At 39.0% G+C, this 16,918-nt stretch overlaps 1 protein-coding gene and 1 long non-coding RNA gene across 2 annotated transcripts in view; one reads left to right on the forward strand and one right to left on the reverse strand.

The window, feature by feature from the left end:
• Window positions 1–3,849: 3,849 nt before the first annotated feature.
• On the reverse strand, window positions 3,850–5,116 carry LOC116270792. Its single transcript, XR_004179024.1, has 2 exons — window positions 5,028–5,116; window positions 3,850–3,934 (listed from the first exon to the last, which is right to left on the reverse strand). It is a non-coding gene; the product is annotated as an uncharacterized LOC116270792 (long non-coding RNA).
• Window positions 4,458–16,918, forward strand: part of TMX4 (thioredoxin related transmembrane protein 4) — a 40,450-nt gene continuing 27,989 nt past the window's right edge. The window contains exons 1-2 of the mRNA XM_003905058.5: window positions 4,458–4,893; window positions 13,245–13,360. Coding sequence (XP_003905107.4) covers window positions 4,718–4,893; window positions 13,245–13,360 — 292 coding nt within the window. The 5' untranslated portion in view covers window positions 4,458–4,717. The remainder of the gene's footprint in view (window positions 4,894–13,244; window positions 13,361–16,918) is intronic.

Genomic DNA, 16,918 nt, shown 5'->3' on the forward strand with positions numbered 1-16,918 from the left:
AAAGGGAGAGGAAGTTCTTACCCTGCTCTCTGAAAATATCACCTCCCTCCAAAATAAAGAACGCTCAGTTGCTCATAAATAAGTATTCAAAGGAAGACAGCGAGTTAGTCAAAATAGGCTAGACTATGCTTCAGTGACAATTCCAAATTTTCAGAGTGGCTTTTTGACGAATTAAGTATGGCTGCAATTTGTTTTGCTGCTTCTTGTTAAAGGATAGTCTAATTCCTCTCCCCTTTAGTCTAGGGTGTCTTCAGTGCCTTGACTAATAGAATGAGGCTGAAATGACACTCTTAGACTCCTGAAGCAATGCAGTTTCCACCTTTTGGGAACTCTTGCTCTAGAGAAATTAAGTATGACAGCCCTCACACTGCCATGCTGAAGGAAGCCGAAGCTAGCCACATGGAGAGACTGCATGGATAACAGCAATGCCTGTGCAGTCCCCAGCTGGTCTAGCCAGCCTACACTAAGTGCCAGATGTGGGTGCAAGGGACTTCAACTAATTCTGACCTCGGTCTCCAGGGGTCTGCCACCATATAAAAGAGTATAAGCAAATACAGCCCAGCTGAACTCTTTAACCCCCAAAACCATGAGAGGTGAGTTTTGGGATGGTTGATCAGGCAGTAATAGTTAACCTGAATAGTCTCTCATATTGAAAATGTATTTCTTGCCTATGTGAGTCCTTTTAAGAAACCAGGGAACCACCTAGTGCTGCTATTCTCCATTAGGCAGCTCAGCAATTCAGGCTACTCTTGTCTTGTAGACTCTTAGATCATAATCTTTTCTCTAAAATTTCCACAGCAGGAGAACAGAACACTAGGACATTTTGTGCCGGTGATTAACACTTCGGCCTGGAAATGATACATACCCACCCCTTCCATTTGTAGCGCATTGGCCAATTCATATCAATATACCTAACTTCTGAGGGGTGCAGGAGCATCCTCCTCTGTGGGGTAGCGAAAGACAGGGGCACTAGGTAGGATCTACCTCACTCTTCCCCTCTCTCCTGCTAATGATGTTACCTCATCAGAGTCCTGGGAATTCCTTTGCCTATTAGGAACCACATATTTTTGTGTAACCATAGCTGCCCTGCAGTGCCACCATTACTCTGGGGGAAAAAGCCCTTTCTCCTAGTACCAGGAACCAATCTTCTTAAAACTGTAAGTCCATGTTTTAAGCATAAACATGGATCACATACTGACCGAGGATACCATTACAGCGTAACAAATTACCCCAAATCTTAGTAGCTTGATATTATATAACAACATTGATTACCTCGCAGTTTCTGTGGGTGGAGGTCGCAGCTAAGCTAAGCTTTGCTGCCTGGTTCCGGGTCATTTATAAGGCTTACCCATCTCAAGAGCACTGGTGACAGATTTGCTTCTAGGTCACTCATGTGGTTGTTTGAAGATCCAGTTCTTTGAGGGCTGTTGGGCTGAGGTCTCAATTGCTTAGGCTGGAGACCTCCCTTGGTTCCTTGTCACATGGAGCTCTCCACACAGAGTCGCAGAGTGAGTGTGCAAGAGGAAAAGAAGATGCCAGCAAAATGGAAGTCTCAGGTTTTTGTAACCTTATCACAGAAGTGATAACCCATCAGTTTTCCCATCTCCTGTTAGAAGTGAGTCACCAGGCCCAACCCCCACTCAGGAGGAAAGGATCACACAAGGGCCTGAATACCAGGAGGGAGAGATCTCGGGAGCAGTGTCAGAAGCTGCCTATCCCAAGTACACCTATGGGATGGGTATTCTGCAATATAGGGGACATAAAGATATATAAGGTAAAGCCCTTGACCTTGAACAGTTTTTAGTAGTGGTTGGAGGAGAGAGGATAGAGGGTGATAACTACATACAATTGCATTATACTATAAAAGGTATGTGATGAAGTTATTGTATTAGTCCATTTTCACGCTGCTGATAAAGACACACCCGAGACCGTGTAATTTATACGGGAAAAAGCGTTTATTGGACTCACAGTTCCACAAGGCTGGGGAAGCCTCACAATCAGGGTGGAAGGCAAGGAGGAGCAAGTCATGTCTTACATGGATGGCAGCAGGCCAAAAGAGAGAGAGCTTGTGCAGGGAAATTCCCATTTTTAAAACCATCAGATCTCATGAGACTTATTCACTATCACGAGAACAGCACGGGAAAGACCCGCCCCCATGATTCAATTATCTCCCATGGGGTCCCTCCCACAACACGTGGGAATTAGGGGAGCTACAAGATGAGATTTGGATGGGGACACAGAGCCAAACCATATCAGTTATACAGAAGAGCAATTGGATCTGAGAAGAGACAGCAGCTCATTCTGCATGAGCTATCAGAGGTACAATGTGGGCTACATGACAGAGACTGAATGATTCACTGGACAACTGGAGAAAAGTGTTCTAAGCAGAATGAAGGAGCAAGGAGACACTGAAGTACACAATGTGCTTTGGGAATGGGGAGTAGCTTTGTGTTATTAGGACACAGGGAATTGTGGGAATAGTGGAATGTAAAGTGGGCAAAGCCGAAGCTGGGCTGTGAAAGGCATTGTGTATCACGCTAAGTGAAGTTGACTTTAGCATAGGAAAAATAGACATTACAGCATATCGTTGCCTCCAAATATTAATATTAGTGTTGGCAATATTGCTGTGGCAAAAACCCCAATTATGTTTGCACCAACCTAATTTATAAGCTTTTTGAGTCAGACTATGTGCTAGGCATTATTCTTATCTCATATAATCTTCACAGCCACCTTTTGGAGCAGGTTCTATTACTAATTGCATTTTAACAGAACTTTGGTGTTAACTAGTTTTAGCCCCAAATCACATGGCTAGGAAGTGTCAGGGCTGAGATGCCAATCATGGTCTGACAGCAACAGCTCCCTTAACCTCGTCCGTGACTCCTCACCGCAAGGTCAGTCTCACACTTTCTTGCTACTTTCTTCCTACCATCCTTCGTCGGAAGGCCAAAAAATGAAATCTTTGAACCCACAGTTTTTGTTAAAGATAGGAAGTGCTTCGGTAATGACTGTCTTTTATGGTGCAGATGCTCTCTCTTTCCTTTTAGCTTTTCATTTTGTAAATTTTCCAACAAATGCACGAGTAGGTAAAATAGCAAAATGAACTTAGTTAGCTTCAACACTGACTGATGTTGCACCACTTTGCTTTCACCTATCTTCTTTCTATTCCCTACATTTTATTTCTGGGGTATTGTAAAACAAATTCTAGACATCATGTTACTTCATCCATAAATATCTCATTATCTATAACCAATAAAGCCTTTTAAAAATATAGTTATCACATCTTTATCACCTTCAGCAAAATTAATAGTAATTCCTTAATATCAGATGCTATTTTTAAGAATGTTTTGAAACCAATGACATATTCTATACAAAAAAGTTGCACTGAAAATGATAGAATGATAGAATTCCTGTTTATGAGTCACTTCTTTTTACAAGCACAGTAAAATATTTTCCATCAAGTTTATGGGATTGATGTGTATGTACTTCATAACAGTGAGTCTTAGTAGCATTCACTGCAAAGACATTTTCTTAAATTCCAGTAGTTTGTAAACCCTTGAGTGTTTTATTTTAATGATAAGGGTTGGGTCCACATAGTTTTTAGCTAATACTAATTAATGCATAATCCAGGCCAGATCTTCTCTTCAGGCAAAATTAATTTCCCTCTCCTATAAGTACTGATTGAAATTTGTTCTCATGTGCCCTGACGTACTTTTAGTCTTATTTTTAAAATTTATTTTAGTCTTTGTTTTAAGCCGAGGGCAGAAACCACATCCTTTTCATGATCTATTAACCACATTACCCAGGTTCGTAGTTTGCACAACTAGTAAACACATACAAAGCACCCTTTGAGAAAGCTTCCTCATCCTTTAATTGTAATCCAGTCTTATATACTAACGGTGTGGTGGTCCCAAGGTACAGATTCATCTAATGTGACCTGCAAAGAAATTTGGAAATCACTTAAGGCTACCCTCATTTTAGATCTGACAAAACTGAAGTCAAGAGAAATGTCAGGTCCATTTTACTGCAGGTGGCAATAGTCTTAACTGACTCATTCTATCGGTTAGTACCCATGTTTTTAAGAGTTTCTACGAAATTAACATTTTTTTGTAAAAACAAAATGCAATTGCATAGCCTAGTTTCATCAATATCCTCAATTAGTGATGCTTCAATATACACATGCAGAGAGTACTTAAATTTTCCTCTCTCTTCAGCAAGAGATACCACGTCCCTCCATTTTTCATTAAACGTAAGTGTACTTTGCATCCCGTTGCTTTCATGTTTGCTATTATTGAAGAGGGGATGGATTTTAAAATTATTGGCCATGTTTCCCTTTAGAGAAGGACACACGCGCCAACCCTGCCCTTTCTGGAGCCTGGGCAGCAGCGGTGCGTGTTCTAACTTAGGCAACATTGGGTCATCTGTTTATTGTCAGCTTGGCGGTCAGGAAGAAAGGGCGGCGGTTGCTGAGGTAACCAACACCCCAGGCAACTGCAAGTGGAGGCGGGAGGGGGCGTGGCCTCGACGGGCAAGCAACGATAAGAGGTGGCGTCCGCCGCCGCGTTGCGAGCACCGCCTGTCTGCGCTGCCGGGCGTAGGCGGGGTGGCCCTTGCGTCTCCCGCCTCCTTGAAAAACCCGGGCGGGCGGGCGAGCGAGGCTGTGGGCCGGCCGCTGCGTTTCCCCACACTCCCGGCCGAGGAGCCTCGCTCGGCGCCCAACATGGCGGGTGGGCGCTGCGGCCCGCAGCTAACGGCGCTGCTGGCTGCCTGGGTCGCGGCTGTGGCGGCGACGGCAGGCCCCGAGCAGGCCGCGCTGCCGGCGGAGCAGAGCCGGGTCCAGCCCATGACCGCCTCCAACTGGACGCTGGTGATGGAGGGCGAGTGGATGCTGAAATTGTGAGTGAGCCCGCCCGCCCCGCACGCCGCAGTGTCCTCGCGGGCGTCACCCTCCCAAGCCCGCGCGGCCCGCTCGCGATCCCGCATTGCCGCCTGGGCTCAACCTAAAACCCCGGACCCGCCCTGCCAACAACCTGCAGCGCCGGTGCCGGGCCGCTCGCGATCCTGCACTGCCGCTGAGCTCGACCTGGGGTCCCCGGACCCGCCTTGCCTACGACCTGCGGCGCTGGGGCCGGGCCCTCGCGCCGCGCATGCGCGTCCAGCCCTCGCGGTGACAGCCGAGGGTGCAGCGCATCCCCTCGCTTTGGGGGACAGTGTTTTCGGGGTGGACTGGGCGGCTTCCCAAAGGGAGGAGAAGGGAAGGGAGGAAATCTGCAAGCAAACCGTGTGCTTTTAGATATAGGTATGCATTGGAAGAGAAAGGACATTCAGTGACATCCATGAGCAATATGAATATTTAGCACAGGCTAAGCAAGTTACCTGTTGAAGGAATCGCAGCACGGTGAGGGCAGGCCATTTGTATCGTAGTCTTCCTTTTGAAGACCTTGAGATGTCATTGTGAAAATAAAACATAAATATAAATACCTTTTAAGTTTTACAATAAGATTTCAAATAAATGTTGATATTTATTATAACTTTTAAACGTCGGGCTTTCTGGGTAATATTAATAATTGTGCTTGTGTTATGAAAGAACATACACATTGCCCCTTTTAACAATAGAAGGTAAATGGTGGATAGTGCCTTTTCTTTAAGGAGATGGGAAACTACAGTTTTGAGTTAGGAGAAAGAAAGGGATTTGTTGATTATAGTTTAAACTTAAAATAGGAAGTGGCCATTTGAAAGAGGCTTGCAGTGGACGGTGGGCAGATGTCTGAATGGGCTTGAGAGACTATCATGGTGGGCTTGCAGGGAAAATGAAGAACGTCCCGGGAAATGATTGCTGAGACTCTCTCTCTATCTCTCATCTCTCTCATCTCTCTCCCCTCCCCGCCCAACATAAAATCTTTCAGGAAATTGCCACATCTCTTTAGCTTGTAGTTTCTGGCAATCTGTATACTACTATTTAATATTTGTTTTACGTTGAGGACACAGACAGAAAATTGGATCTTTCCTTTATCCAAGACCAAGTTTTGATTCTTTCAATTTAGATTGCAAGCAGGTGCCTATGGAGTGAAAACCTCAGTGTGAGATCAGAGCCAAAAGTTATGTCACACAGCAGATTATATTACTCAAAGAACATAAGGTATATCACCCCTTCAAATGTGCATTTACCTCTTAGTCACAAAGAAGGGGATGTTTTAGACCTCAAAATGAAATACCCTTGGTATCATAATAAATCAATGAAATTATTAAAGGGAGCTGTAGACATGAATTATTAAAATATTCCACTTAACTATTTTTGGAAGGAGATGAGGGGGTCATACTCTATTTGAGAAACTTTAAAAATAAGTGGAGCTGTATTAAGACTTCCATGTTTGTAGTAATTTTAAGACTTTGAGATAAACTGCATTTTGTCAGCCAATATTACAGAAAGTTCTCTTTTCAGTAGGTGCTTACAAAATGTACTTTTTCCTAGATGTCATGTTTCAGGGTAATACTGAGTTTGCATATGTATGTATGTAAGGAAAGTTAAAACAGAAAGGCCTCATTTTTAATGACATCAACTCCTTTATGGTTCCTTTTGGAATTGCTTTTTTTTTTTTTGGTAGTAGAATTAAGAACGATAAAGCCTCGATAAGTTTTTAAATGAGTGAGAGCCGACAACGCCTGTGCTTGGCCATGTTGATGGTTCAAATTTTACTTTTTTATGAATGTGTAAACCTAAACATAGTAATCAGTTGCTCTGAGTTTGTCATGTGTCCAGTTGTGTGGAATATGCTTGGGCCGTGATGCAAGATGAGTCATGTAATCTGGAAGTAAGCTGTGTAGACACAAGGTCATTTTAGTAGACGTTCTCTTTATCAAGTGCACTTCAGAATAGGTGGCTAGGAAGCAAGGCTGTAAAGGAAAGTTGATCCAAACGATTCTATCCAACTTCTTTATACATGCTAAAACCCAAGTGCTCATCCTAAAGAAATATTTTGGTTCTTATCTATTTATGATCTATTTTTTCTGTATTATTAGGTGATACTCTTCCTCCTTGCTGTGAAAAAAAATCCAATACTTAAAAACATATGAAATTCATTATATCCTCAGTACCACTATAGGCCTGCTGTGAATTTCTAAGAATTCATTTAAATAGCCTATACGTTACCAGATTTTTTTTTCGATGGATATAACAGAGAAAAACAAAATGCGTTAAAATTAACTTCATCTTAATACTTAGTTCAGATGAACTGGTCATACATAAATGGAAATTGTTAGTAGTTCAAAGATGTTGTAGTTAACTTCTTTAAAGAAACAGATTGAGAAGCTTTTGTTGTAGTTAACTTCTTTAAAGAAACAGATTGAGAAACTTTCCGCTAGTATCAAAATGTATTCATTACTTTGAATGACAGTTCTTATTTGTTCATTTGCTTATATGCTCTCTTTCATCTGCGAATTTTTTCTTTTATACGCTGTGTCATACAGATCCCTTCTAATGCAGTTTCTGGTTATGTTGGTATAGATAATTTATTCTTAAGAATCTAGCAGTATTTGGCAGCCCTGAGACGTGAAAAGCTTCTATTATGAAATTAAATTTGGTTATTTTTTCTTAGTCTTTCAAACAATTTTTTGGATTCTTGCAATTGAATTTCCAGTGTTTTAAAAATATATCTGTTAAAAGTATATTTGCAGTAATTCACCGTTTCTATTGTGACATTTTTAGAAATCTGAAAAGTTCTCCCATTGCTATATACATTTTCTTTAATGCTATGGGCTTATTGTTATTATTATCATTTTTTAGATGGAATCTCACTTTGTTGCCCAGGCTGGAGTGCAGTGGTGCGATCTCAGCTTAGTGCACCCTCTGCCTCCCGGGCTCAAGCGATTCTCCTGCCTCAGCCTCCCAAGTAGCTGGGATTACAGGCACCCAGCTATGGGCTTACTGTATACTCGTTTGCCTTTTTCTGAATTAGGAAAAATGATCTAATCTTTAAAAGACTTTCTGATGCATGCTTTTCTCTATTTCCATTGTTTTATACTACTCTTCATTCAGTTCCTTTGCAACCTTTTGCTACTTTCAACACTTGCTTGGCTCTCATTATGTCAGTCCTGGAGAAAATGACTTTTGTTCTTTTGAAACACAGAAGTATGTAACATGATACATTCTGGTGGCCTTTTCCCCCAGAAGAAATAGATAGCCAAGTGATTCCAGCTGATACTCTGAGGAAAAGTATGTCTTTGGGTTAATTTACCTCTGTAAAGCATAGAAATCTTTACAAATTATTGCTTTTTCTTATTTTTGTTCTTGGGGTGATCATGTTTCAAAATTTAAATTAAACACCTGGTGATGGAACAAAGCTTTGTTTATTTCCATAGGACATCTGGGTTTTAGTATTAGCTTTGCAGCCTTCCTTTATACCTAGAGAGAACATGTTGAACATCACTACCTTAACTTGCCCATGTCAAACAGTTAGAATTTCTTGCAGTTTAATAGATTGTCTTGATGTCTTGATGGAATGTTTGAGAGATAGTCATTAAGTGCTTGTGTGTCAGGTTCAGTGTTGGGGAGCTGGGAAGGTGAAGAAGAATGAGCCTTCCAAGAGATTGGCCTACTATGCTCTGAAGGAAATATGTAGTATAAGTTATGGTCATTGATTTAGTAAATGTTTACTGAATGCTTCCTCTGTGTTGGACATTCATCAGTGCTTCCCAACAGGGCACTATTGGCATTTTGGGTGGACAGTTCTTTGGTGTGTGGGAATGGCCCACATGTTGCAGAACCTTTGGCATCCTTGCCCATTATATTCTAGTAGTAGTCTCAGTCATGCGACATCAAAAAATTATAACTCCCATCCCCTGTGCACACTTCTAAATGCTTCTAATTGAAAACCACTGCTCTAAGTACTGTTATGGGTATGTTTTTAAATATTTGATTTTAGATAGTTTCCACAAAGGGTTTAAAGTCAGGAGAAAAGAGAGTGTAGAGAAGCATTGGTGAAATTAGAGTCAAAACAGAAGAAGAGTTGTTTATTATTGGTAAATAAAAATTTATCGTTATTAAAATTTCCTTTCTAGGAAATATATTTAAGTAAGTCCGTCTCTGAAATATTTAGCACACCTAATGAAATCTTACACCAAATTCAGTAAGTTCATGGAATAAAAGATTCAAGGTCCTTCAACCACGTTACATCAAGCAGAACCTCAGGTCACTTTGTACATGAATACTAACATGGACAATGAAAGCATGCTGTTGAATTTTGTTTCCCAGAAATGGTTAAAAACATTACACTGACATATAAGTTGGTGTAATTTACCAGAGCTTTTTGGCTATCTGGAATATATTTCAAATATCTTTATGAAGTTTACTAATTTTACATACCACTGTGACCTGCAAACAAGTCAACAAAAGTTCAGTAGAAAAGATAACAATGGACAGTTTATATGACTATAATGGAGCTAATTGCTCTTGGAGCCTCTTAAGGATTATGTGTAAGAGGCAAAGTTATGGCAGGTCATATCTTTTATAGTTCTTAGGAGAAGATTGCCAATGCAAACTAGTATGAAATAAATATTAATGAAGATCATGTTCATTTCTTTCTGATATGTTTAATTTATGCATATATACTTAAATTGTGTGTGTGTGTGTGTGTATATATATATATGTATATATGTGTGCACAGAGCGAGAGACGAGCATGAAGGTCACATGACTGATCCTTGCATTCATTTTGTCCGTGGAAATATTTTACTTAGTTTCTAAATTCTTGTACAAATTACTGTTCTTTAGATACAAAAGAATATTAAAAACTTTAAAAACTGCAGCAACAATGGACTAGTTCCCATGCTAAGGACTCAGAGCTGGGTTATCTCTACCACTGAAAGAACATCTGGGTGTATTCCAACACAAATCAGCTGTGATTAAATCTTTGAAATAGTGGCATTAACAATGCCACAGACCAGTGGATAGCAGCTATATAGAAATGGCATATTTAAAATTACCTTAATGGCATATATGAGGACGTATTATAATTGTATATCCGAAGGTCAGTTTCACCAAAAACTAACTTAGTAATAGCCTATCTAGAGATTAAGGCCTGTATTTTTTAAATTATGAAACATGCATGATTTAATAATTACTGATGTAGCAAATGTGCCTGTGACTTATATACAAAGAGAGTCCTTGGGAAATAAAGAGGATCTGAAGTTCATTATATTATATTTTACTTCAAGATAACTTCCTTATTCTTGTTACTTTCTTATAACTTCTGTCTTTCTCTCTCAGCGTGTGTTGGTGTTGAGTTTTATATTCCTTGATGATTTTTATCAAAGAAATACTTCCATCTGGGTTCTTGCTCTGAGTAGTCTTAAGCACATCTCTATACCTGCTTTGTCTGTTTGGCAGTGAGGCTGTAAGGTCAGATGAGCTAATGCATCATAAAAGTGTCTTGAACCCCAAACAATATTACAGATGACATTGTATTACAGATGACATTTGCTCCTATTAAAGAAATATGTGCCTGCTGTATTTCATCTAATCTCTCAGTAACCTTCTAAGGTAGCTACTGTTATCCCATTTTACAGTTGAGGAAACTGAGGCAGGGAGATATTATTAACCTGCCCAGAATATCATGGTTAATTCCTGGTTGATCTTTCTGATTGTTCTGGCAGAGCTCTTATCCAATATCACGGAATGCCTGTTGAAATGTACTTAATAATTCAGACTTCCTTTTTTTTCCTACAGTTTGCCAGCTGCCTGAGTCTCATCTGTTACTTGGATATTTAGAAACTACGTAGAAAATAACTATTTTCTCAGATGAAGAATATGATTTACATTAAAGTTGATACACTTGCTTATTCAGCAAACATTTATTGAACACCTACTGTATATTAAGAATGTACTTTGCTCTGGAAATACAGAGACATGAATGTTTTAAAAAGTCTACATTCAAAGATGTCAGCAGATTATTTTGTTGTTCCTGTCTTCTGGATCTCAGGATTTGGACAGTGAGCTATAATGGGAAGATTAATGACGTTTTAGCATGATCTTGGAATTAGCTATATAGTAGTCTTTTCTCGAGATGGTAAACAACTGTGCTTGCTGAGTCTTGCTGCTTCTGGGGCTTGTCTGGAGAAAGTAATGAATGCTTTGCCTTTGGGTAGCCTGTTCTTTTCTGGGTTCTGCCTAATTATCAGTACTTTTTGTGAAATAAACGCATTCCTTCCCCTAGTCTTGGCTTTTTAACCCCTGACTCATCTTTTATAATGTGAAAGATCAAAATCCTGCACAATTTCAGTTTTTTGTTTTTGTTTTGTTATTCAGGAAAGTTGGTTTATATGTGTCATTGCATTGAGTTTTTTTGAATGGTACTTACCAGCATGCTTTTGCACAGTTTAAAATTTTATTTATTTATTTATTATTTATTTATTTATTATTATTATTATACTTTAAGTTCTAGGGTACATGTGCATAACGTGCAGGTTTGTTACATAGGTATACTTGTGCCATGTTGGTGTGCTGCACCCATCAACTCGTCAGCACCCATCAACTCGTCATTTACGTCAGGTATAACTGCCAATGAAATCCCTCCCTCCTCCCCTCTCCCCATGATAGGCCCCGGTGTGTGATGTTCCCCCTCCCGAGTCCAAGTGATCTCGTTGTTCAGTTCCCGCCTATGAGTGAGAACATACTGTGTTTGGTTTTCTGTTCTTGCGATAGTTTGCTAAGAATGATGGTTTCCAGCTGCATCCATGTCCCTACAGAGGACACAAACTCATCCTTTTTTATGGCTGCATAGTATTCCATGGTGTATATGTGCCACATTTTCTTCATCCAGTCTGTCACTGATGGACATTTAGGTTGATTCCAAGTCTTTGCTATTGTGAATAGTGCCACAATAAACATACCTGTGCATGTGTCTTTATAGCAGCATGATTTATAATCCTTTGGGTATATACCCAGTAATGGGATGGCTGGATCATATGGTACTTCTAGTTCTAGATCCTTGAGGAATTGCCATACTGTTTTCCATAATGGTTGAACTAGTTTACAGTCCCACCAACAGTGTAAAAGTGTTCCTATTTCTCCACATCCTCTCCAGCACCTGTTGTTTTCTGACTTTTTAATGATTGCCATTCTAACAGTTCAAAATTTTGAAGGGATTTGTAAATGATGACCTGACAAGCACCTATGAGCCTAAATCTTGTTACAGGATTTGATCAGTTTTGTACTTTTCCCCTTACTTTGTTTCCCTTCCTAAGGCATTATGAGTGTGTGAGTGTTATATTCTATTGGCAGGTATTCTTTTCTACTTCTCTTTCTTTCCCCTGGCCCCTTTCCTCCCTTAATACAGAAATAATAGGTGCCACATTTTGTAAAAACAATTCAGGAATGGAACAAATGATAATAAACTGGAGGGAACTGACATTTTAAAAATGCTCAGCCTGCTTACCCACAAGTTGGTGTATTTATTTATTCAAGCCTTTATTATGAAAAATTTTAAGCAGACACAAAAATAAGACTAGTATAGTTTTTGCCCCCACGCTTATCTCTGTTCATCTCTGGATTGTACCATCCACAAGGAGAGGAGGCACCAAATCTCCTTCACAATTGTACTCTCAGTTTCTACCATAGTGCTTTCTTAGTAGTTATTGAAGGAAAAATAACTGTAAAAAGTAGGGTTCCGACTTGAAAGCCAAGGTATTTTTAACTCCTGCTAAATTTAAGAAAGTGTTGGATAGAGCTGGTTTGGCCGATAGCTTCTACTTTCCTTTTCAGAATGTTTCAAAATTACCACAGATTTTGGAAACATTCTTGAGGATGCTCAAGCAACAGATCTGGTCTCTGCCCATCAGATCTGTAGCTCTGATGGATTTGAAACTGGTTTGGCTAGTTTAGGGGCACCCTGTGAAAATTGTTCTCCTTTAGTGGGACACTAAAAAGAGTGCTTACCCTCAAAGATCAAAAGCTGTCTGGAGAGAAAAAATATTGTACGAATAGCATTGAAATAAAATGTTTATGGATAATAATTATTGGAAATATTCTCAAACTTTGGCCAAATTTTTTCCTATAGAATTGACATTCATACATTAAATCCTAGTGGAGACAGTGTGCTTCTGTTTTTCTATGTCAAATGACTTTGGAAAAGCCTCCTTTTATAATTCCCCTTTTTAGAATTTATTTTTTAATTTAAATACTTGATTTCTCTATTTTGTTTTGCAGATTTCTTCTGTATGTTTATCAATATAATTCTTGTTCTTCTCTTATAGTTATGCCCCATGGTGTCCATCCTGCCAGCAGACTGATTCAGAATGGGAGACTTTTGCAAAGAATGGTGAAATGCTTCAGATCAGTGTGGGGAAGGTAGATGTCATTCAAGAACCAGGTACTGTAAATGTTGAACATAAAATGCAAAAGTTTAACGACTTTTTATTTTGAATTTTTTTCAAGTGTATAGAAAAGTTGAGAGTCTGGGATATTGATTATCCATGAACTGGCCACCTTTAATTAGCAGGTGGCCTACTTGGATCTGTCTCTGCATGTATGTGTTTGCACATACATATTTGCATATATAATTCTATTTTTATTTTGCTGAATCATTTGAAAGTAAGTTATCGACATCATGATAATTTACCCTTCAATTCTTTAGCACGTTGAAGGCTTCTTAATTATTTCCCATGTGTCTTTTTTTTGTATAGTTTTTTGACTGAGGACCCAATCATGGTTCATAAATTACATTTCGTTGTTATATCTTTTTAGCCTCTCGCAATCGACAGTTATCCCCCATCTTTTAAAATGACATTGATATTTTGAAAAGAAAAGGCTAGGATTTTCCTGTTTCCTTAGGGTGACATGTAACTTATAAGAATATTAACTTATACGAGTATGTTCTGCAAACTGAGAGTTTAGGTGCATGATTTAGGTTAGACATTTATGGCAAGAGTACTTCTAAGATGATGCTGTGACTTCATATTACATCTTGTTAGAAGGGATATGCTATCACCATTAGTAATGTTAAGTTTGAGCACTTGGATATGGTGGTGACACTAAGTATCTCAGTTATGAAGAAAGGATCTCACATTGTGATTAGCAAGTAACCTCTGGGATGATTCTTTGGGGTTTTAAGATCCACGATTGCCTGAATCAGATATTATATTTCACTGTGGTTCCAGAGAGTGAATTTCTCATTCTCTCATTCTGTCTACACTGATTAGCTATGAATGATATAATTTTTCACAAGAATGAATCATTTTTACCCGAAAGAGTGGAGCGATATAGAGACTTTTAAATTCTGAAAAGATATATACAATAAATTTGTGTTTGCAGTTTTTAAATAACTGTATATTATGTGTAAAATGAGAAGAAAAGTTGGCCTTTTATAATCTAAATCTCTAAAATATGGCTACTTTCAAATTTTAACAGTCATCTTTTTCATTGACATTCAATGTATACCTACTGTATCCTTTCATCCTTTTACAAGGGCAAAAAGAAGATGGGCACAGAAGTGTAGACATTCATTTTCTATAATAAACTATGAGTTCAAAAAACACTAAGTAATGAAGTACCAGTTACTTTGACAACAGAATAGATGGTACATGTTAAAATTGATGTGTCAACAAACTCATGGAGCGAGATTTCTATTAAAAGCCATGAATCCTCATGCCTCTATCTTTGTAAGCATTTGAAACAAATCCACCTGCCTGTCCTCTATCTAGAGATGGACAAGATTTTGGCTGTTATAATAAGTTAATTCTATTTGGAGGCTAAATCATTGCAGATACATTTTTGCCGGAAACTTGTTTTCATCCTTAGAGTTTAAGTAAAATAAAATCAGGTATAAGACTTGTTAATTACTGGGCACCATCCACATTTTATGATGGGTTTCTTAAAAATGCAGCTGGTCAATTTGCATTTCAATAATTTGGCACACCTGCTCAGAATTTATAGCATAATTTGAATTAAAAGAATTAAACAGGCTTGTGATGGGTTCACCAATCTTATGTTTAATTATAGTCTTTCCTTCTAAAAATGTAGACTTGCAGCTATTTTTAACATTATGAATTGATTAGGTTTTCTTGATGGTGAAATAAGAGATAGATTGATTTTAAGAAATATTTTTAATACATTCAGTGTTGACTCAGTTTTATATATATCTTAGATATATATACTTGAAATACTTATTAAAGAAGAAGGAGAAAACTCTGGAATTCTATAGGAATACTGAAAAAACGAAGTCTAATCAAAGACTATTATTTTGTATGTTTGAACAATTTTGTATAGGCAGAGGCTCTAGAATTCTTTTAAATGATAAAAATTTTAAAAGTGCAACTCATAAATAAAAAATAGGAGATAAACTTCTACGTCATGATTATTTGAGAGACCTAGAATATATTTCATTTTATATTATATGGTTTTAAATTTATAATTTTACTTTGAATTACAAATTTAATGCTTTCAGTTAATCTTTTAATAGCGATTAGAAGTAATGTGTTTATTCAACAAGTATTTGAATTTCTACCATAAACAGGCCCTGTAATAGATACCAGTGATACAAAGGTGAATAAGGAGGACAGAGGCCTTGCTCCTCATGGAGCTACATTCTAGTGGAGGAGATAAATAGTAACAAAAGAAAATTGGCAAATAATGTCAGATGGTGGTAAGGGATATGAAGAAAAAGTAGGATAAAAATGTACAAAATGATTGGCGCTACCTCTTAAATTAGGATGGCCAGGGAAGGAGCAGAGATAAATAGGTTTCGATTTATCAAGACCTATTTAGCCAGAGGTCTTGATAAATTGAGGAAGTAAATTTCAAAAAGCTTTGTGAGAGGAGCATTCCAGGCAGAGCAAACACCATGTGTAGGTAGGAGTGTACCTGGCTTATCTGGAGAACAATAGGACCACCAGTGGAGTACTTGAGATAAATGGGGATGGAGAAGTAGCTAGGGACCACACCCTGTGAGGTCTTGTTGCTGTGGCAAGGAGTTTAGATTTTCTGCAAAGTATGATAGGGAGCTACTGGAAGATTGGAGCAGGAGAGATAAATGATATGATGTATGTTTTAAAATAATTCCTTTGGCAGCTATGTGAAAAAATTGACTACAGGGGATCAGAAGGAAGCAGGGAGAATGGTTAGGAGGTCAATCAGTAGTCCAGAGTTGAGAAGGTGGTGGCTTGGACTAGTAACAGCAGTGTTAAGTGGTGGGATTCTTGGAGATACTAGGATTTTCTGATGGATTGGTTCCCAGCTGGGGTAGAAAAGGAGAAAATGGAGAAGACTAAGGAGAAGCAGGTTTGGGACAGGGGCTAAGTTTGGGATGTTAAATAGACATCCAAATAGAGATGAAATAGAGATGTAAGTTTGAGGACCATCAATATACTTGGCATTGGAGCTAGAAGAACAATTCAGATTATCTAGGATATGTGTGTGCCAGAGTAGTGAGAACTGACCACTGCAACATTTAGAAAAAAAGAAGTTGCAGCCAGGTGCAGTAGCTCACGCCTGTGATCCCAGCACTTTGGGAGGCCAAGGCGAGCGGATCAACTGAGGTCAGGAGTTCAAGACCAGCCTGGCCAATATGGTGAAACCCTGTCTCTACTAAAAATACAACAAATTAGCTGGGCATGGTGGCGGGCGCCTGTAATTCCAGCTACTTGGGAGGCTGAGGCAGGAGAATCGCTTGAACCCAGGAGGCAGAGGTTGCAGTGAGCCGAGATAGTGCCATTGCACTCCAGACTGGGCAACAAGAACATAACTCTGTCTGGAAAAAAAAAAAAAAAAGTTCCATCAGAGGAGAAGGAAAACCAGTGAGATAAGAGAGAGAGGGAGAAGTAGGAGGGTCTGGAAGCCAAGTGAAGAAAGATTGTCTTAATGTGATACTAACTCACTGGCAAGCCTCTGGGGCAGCTTGCCTCCATCTTGGAAGCAATGTATTTATTTCCTT

The sequence above is a fragment of the Papio anubis genome, chromosome 16 (assembly GCF_008728515.1).
Source record: "Papio anubis isolate 15944 chromosome 16, Panubis1.0, whole genome shotgun sequence".
Lineage (NCBI taxonomy): Eukaryota > Metazoa > Chordata > Mammalia > Primates > Cercopithecidae > Papio > Papio anubis.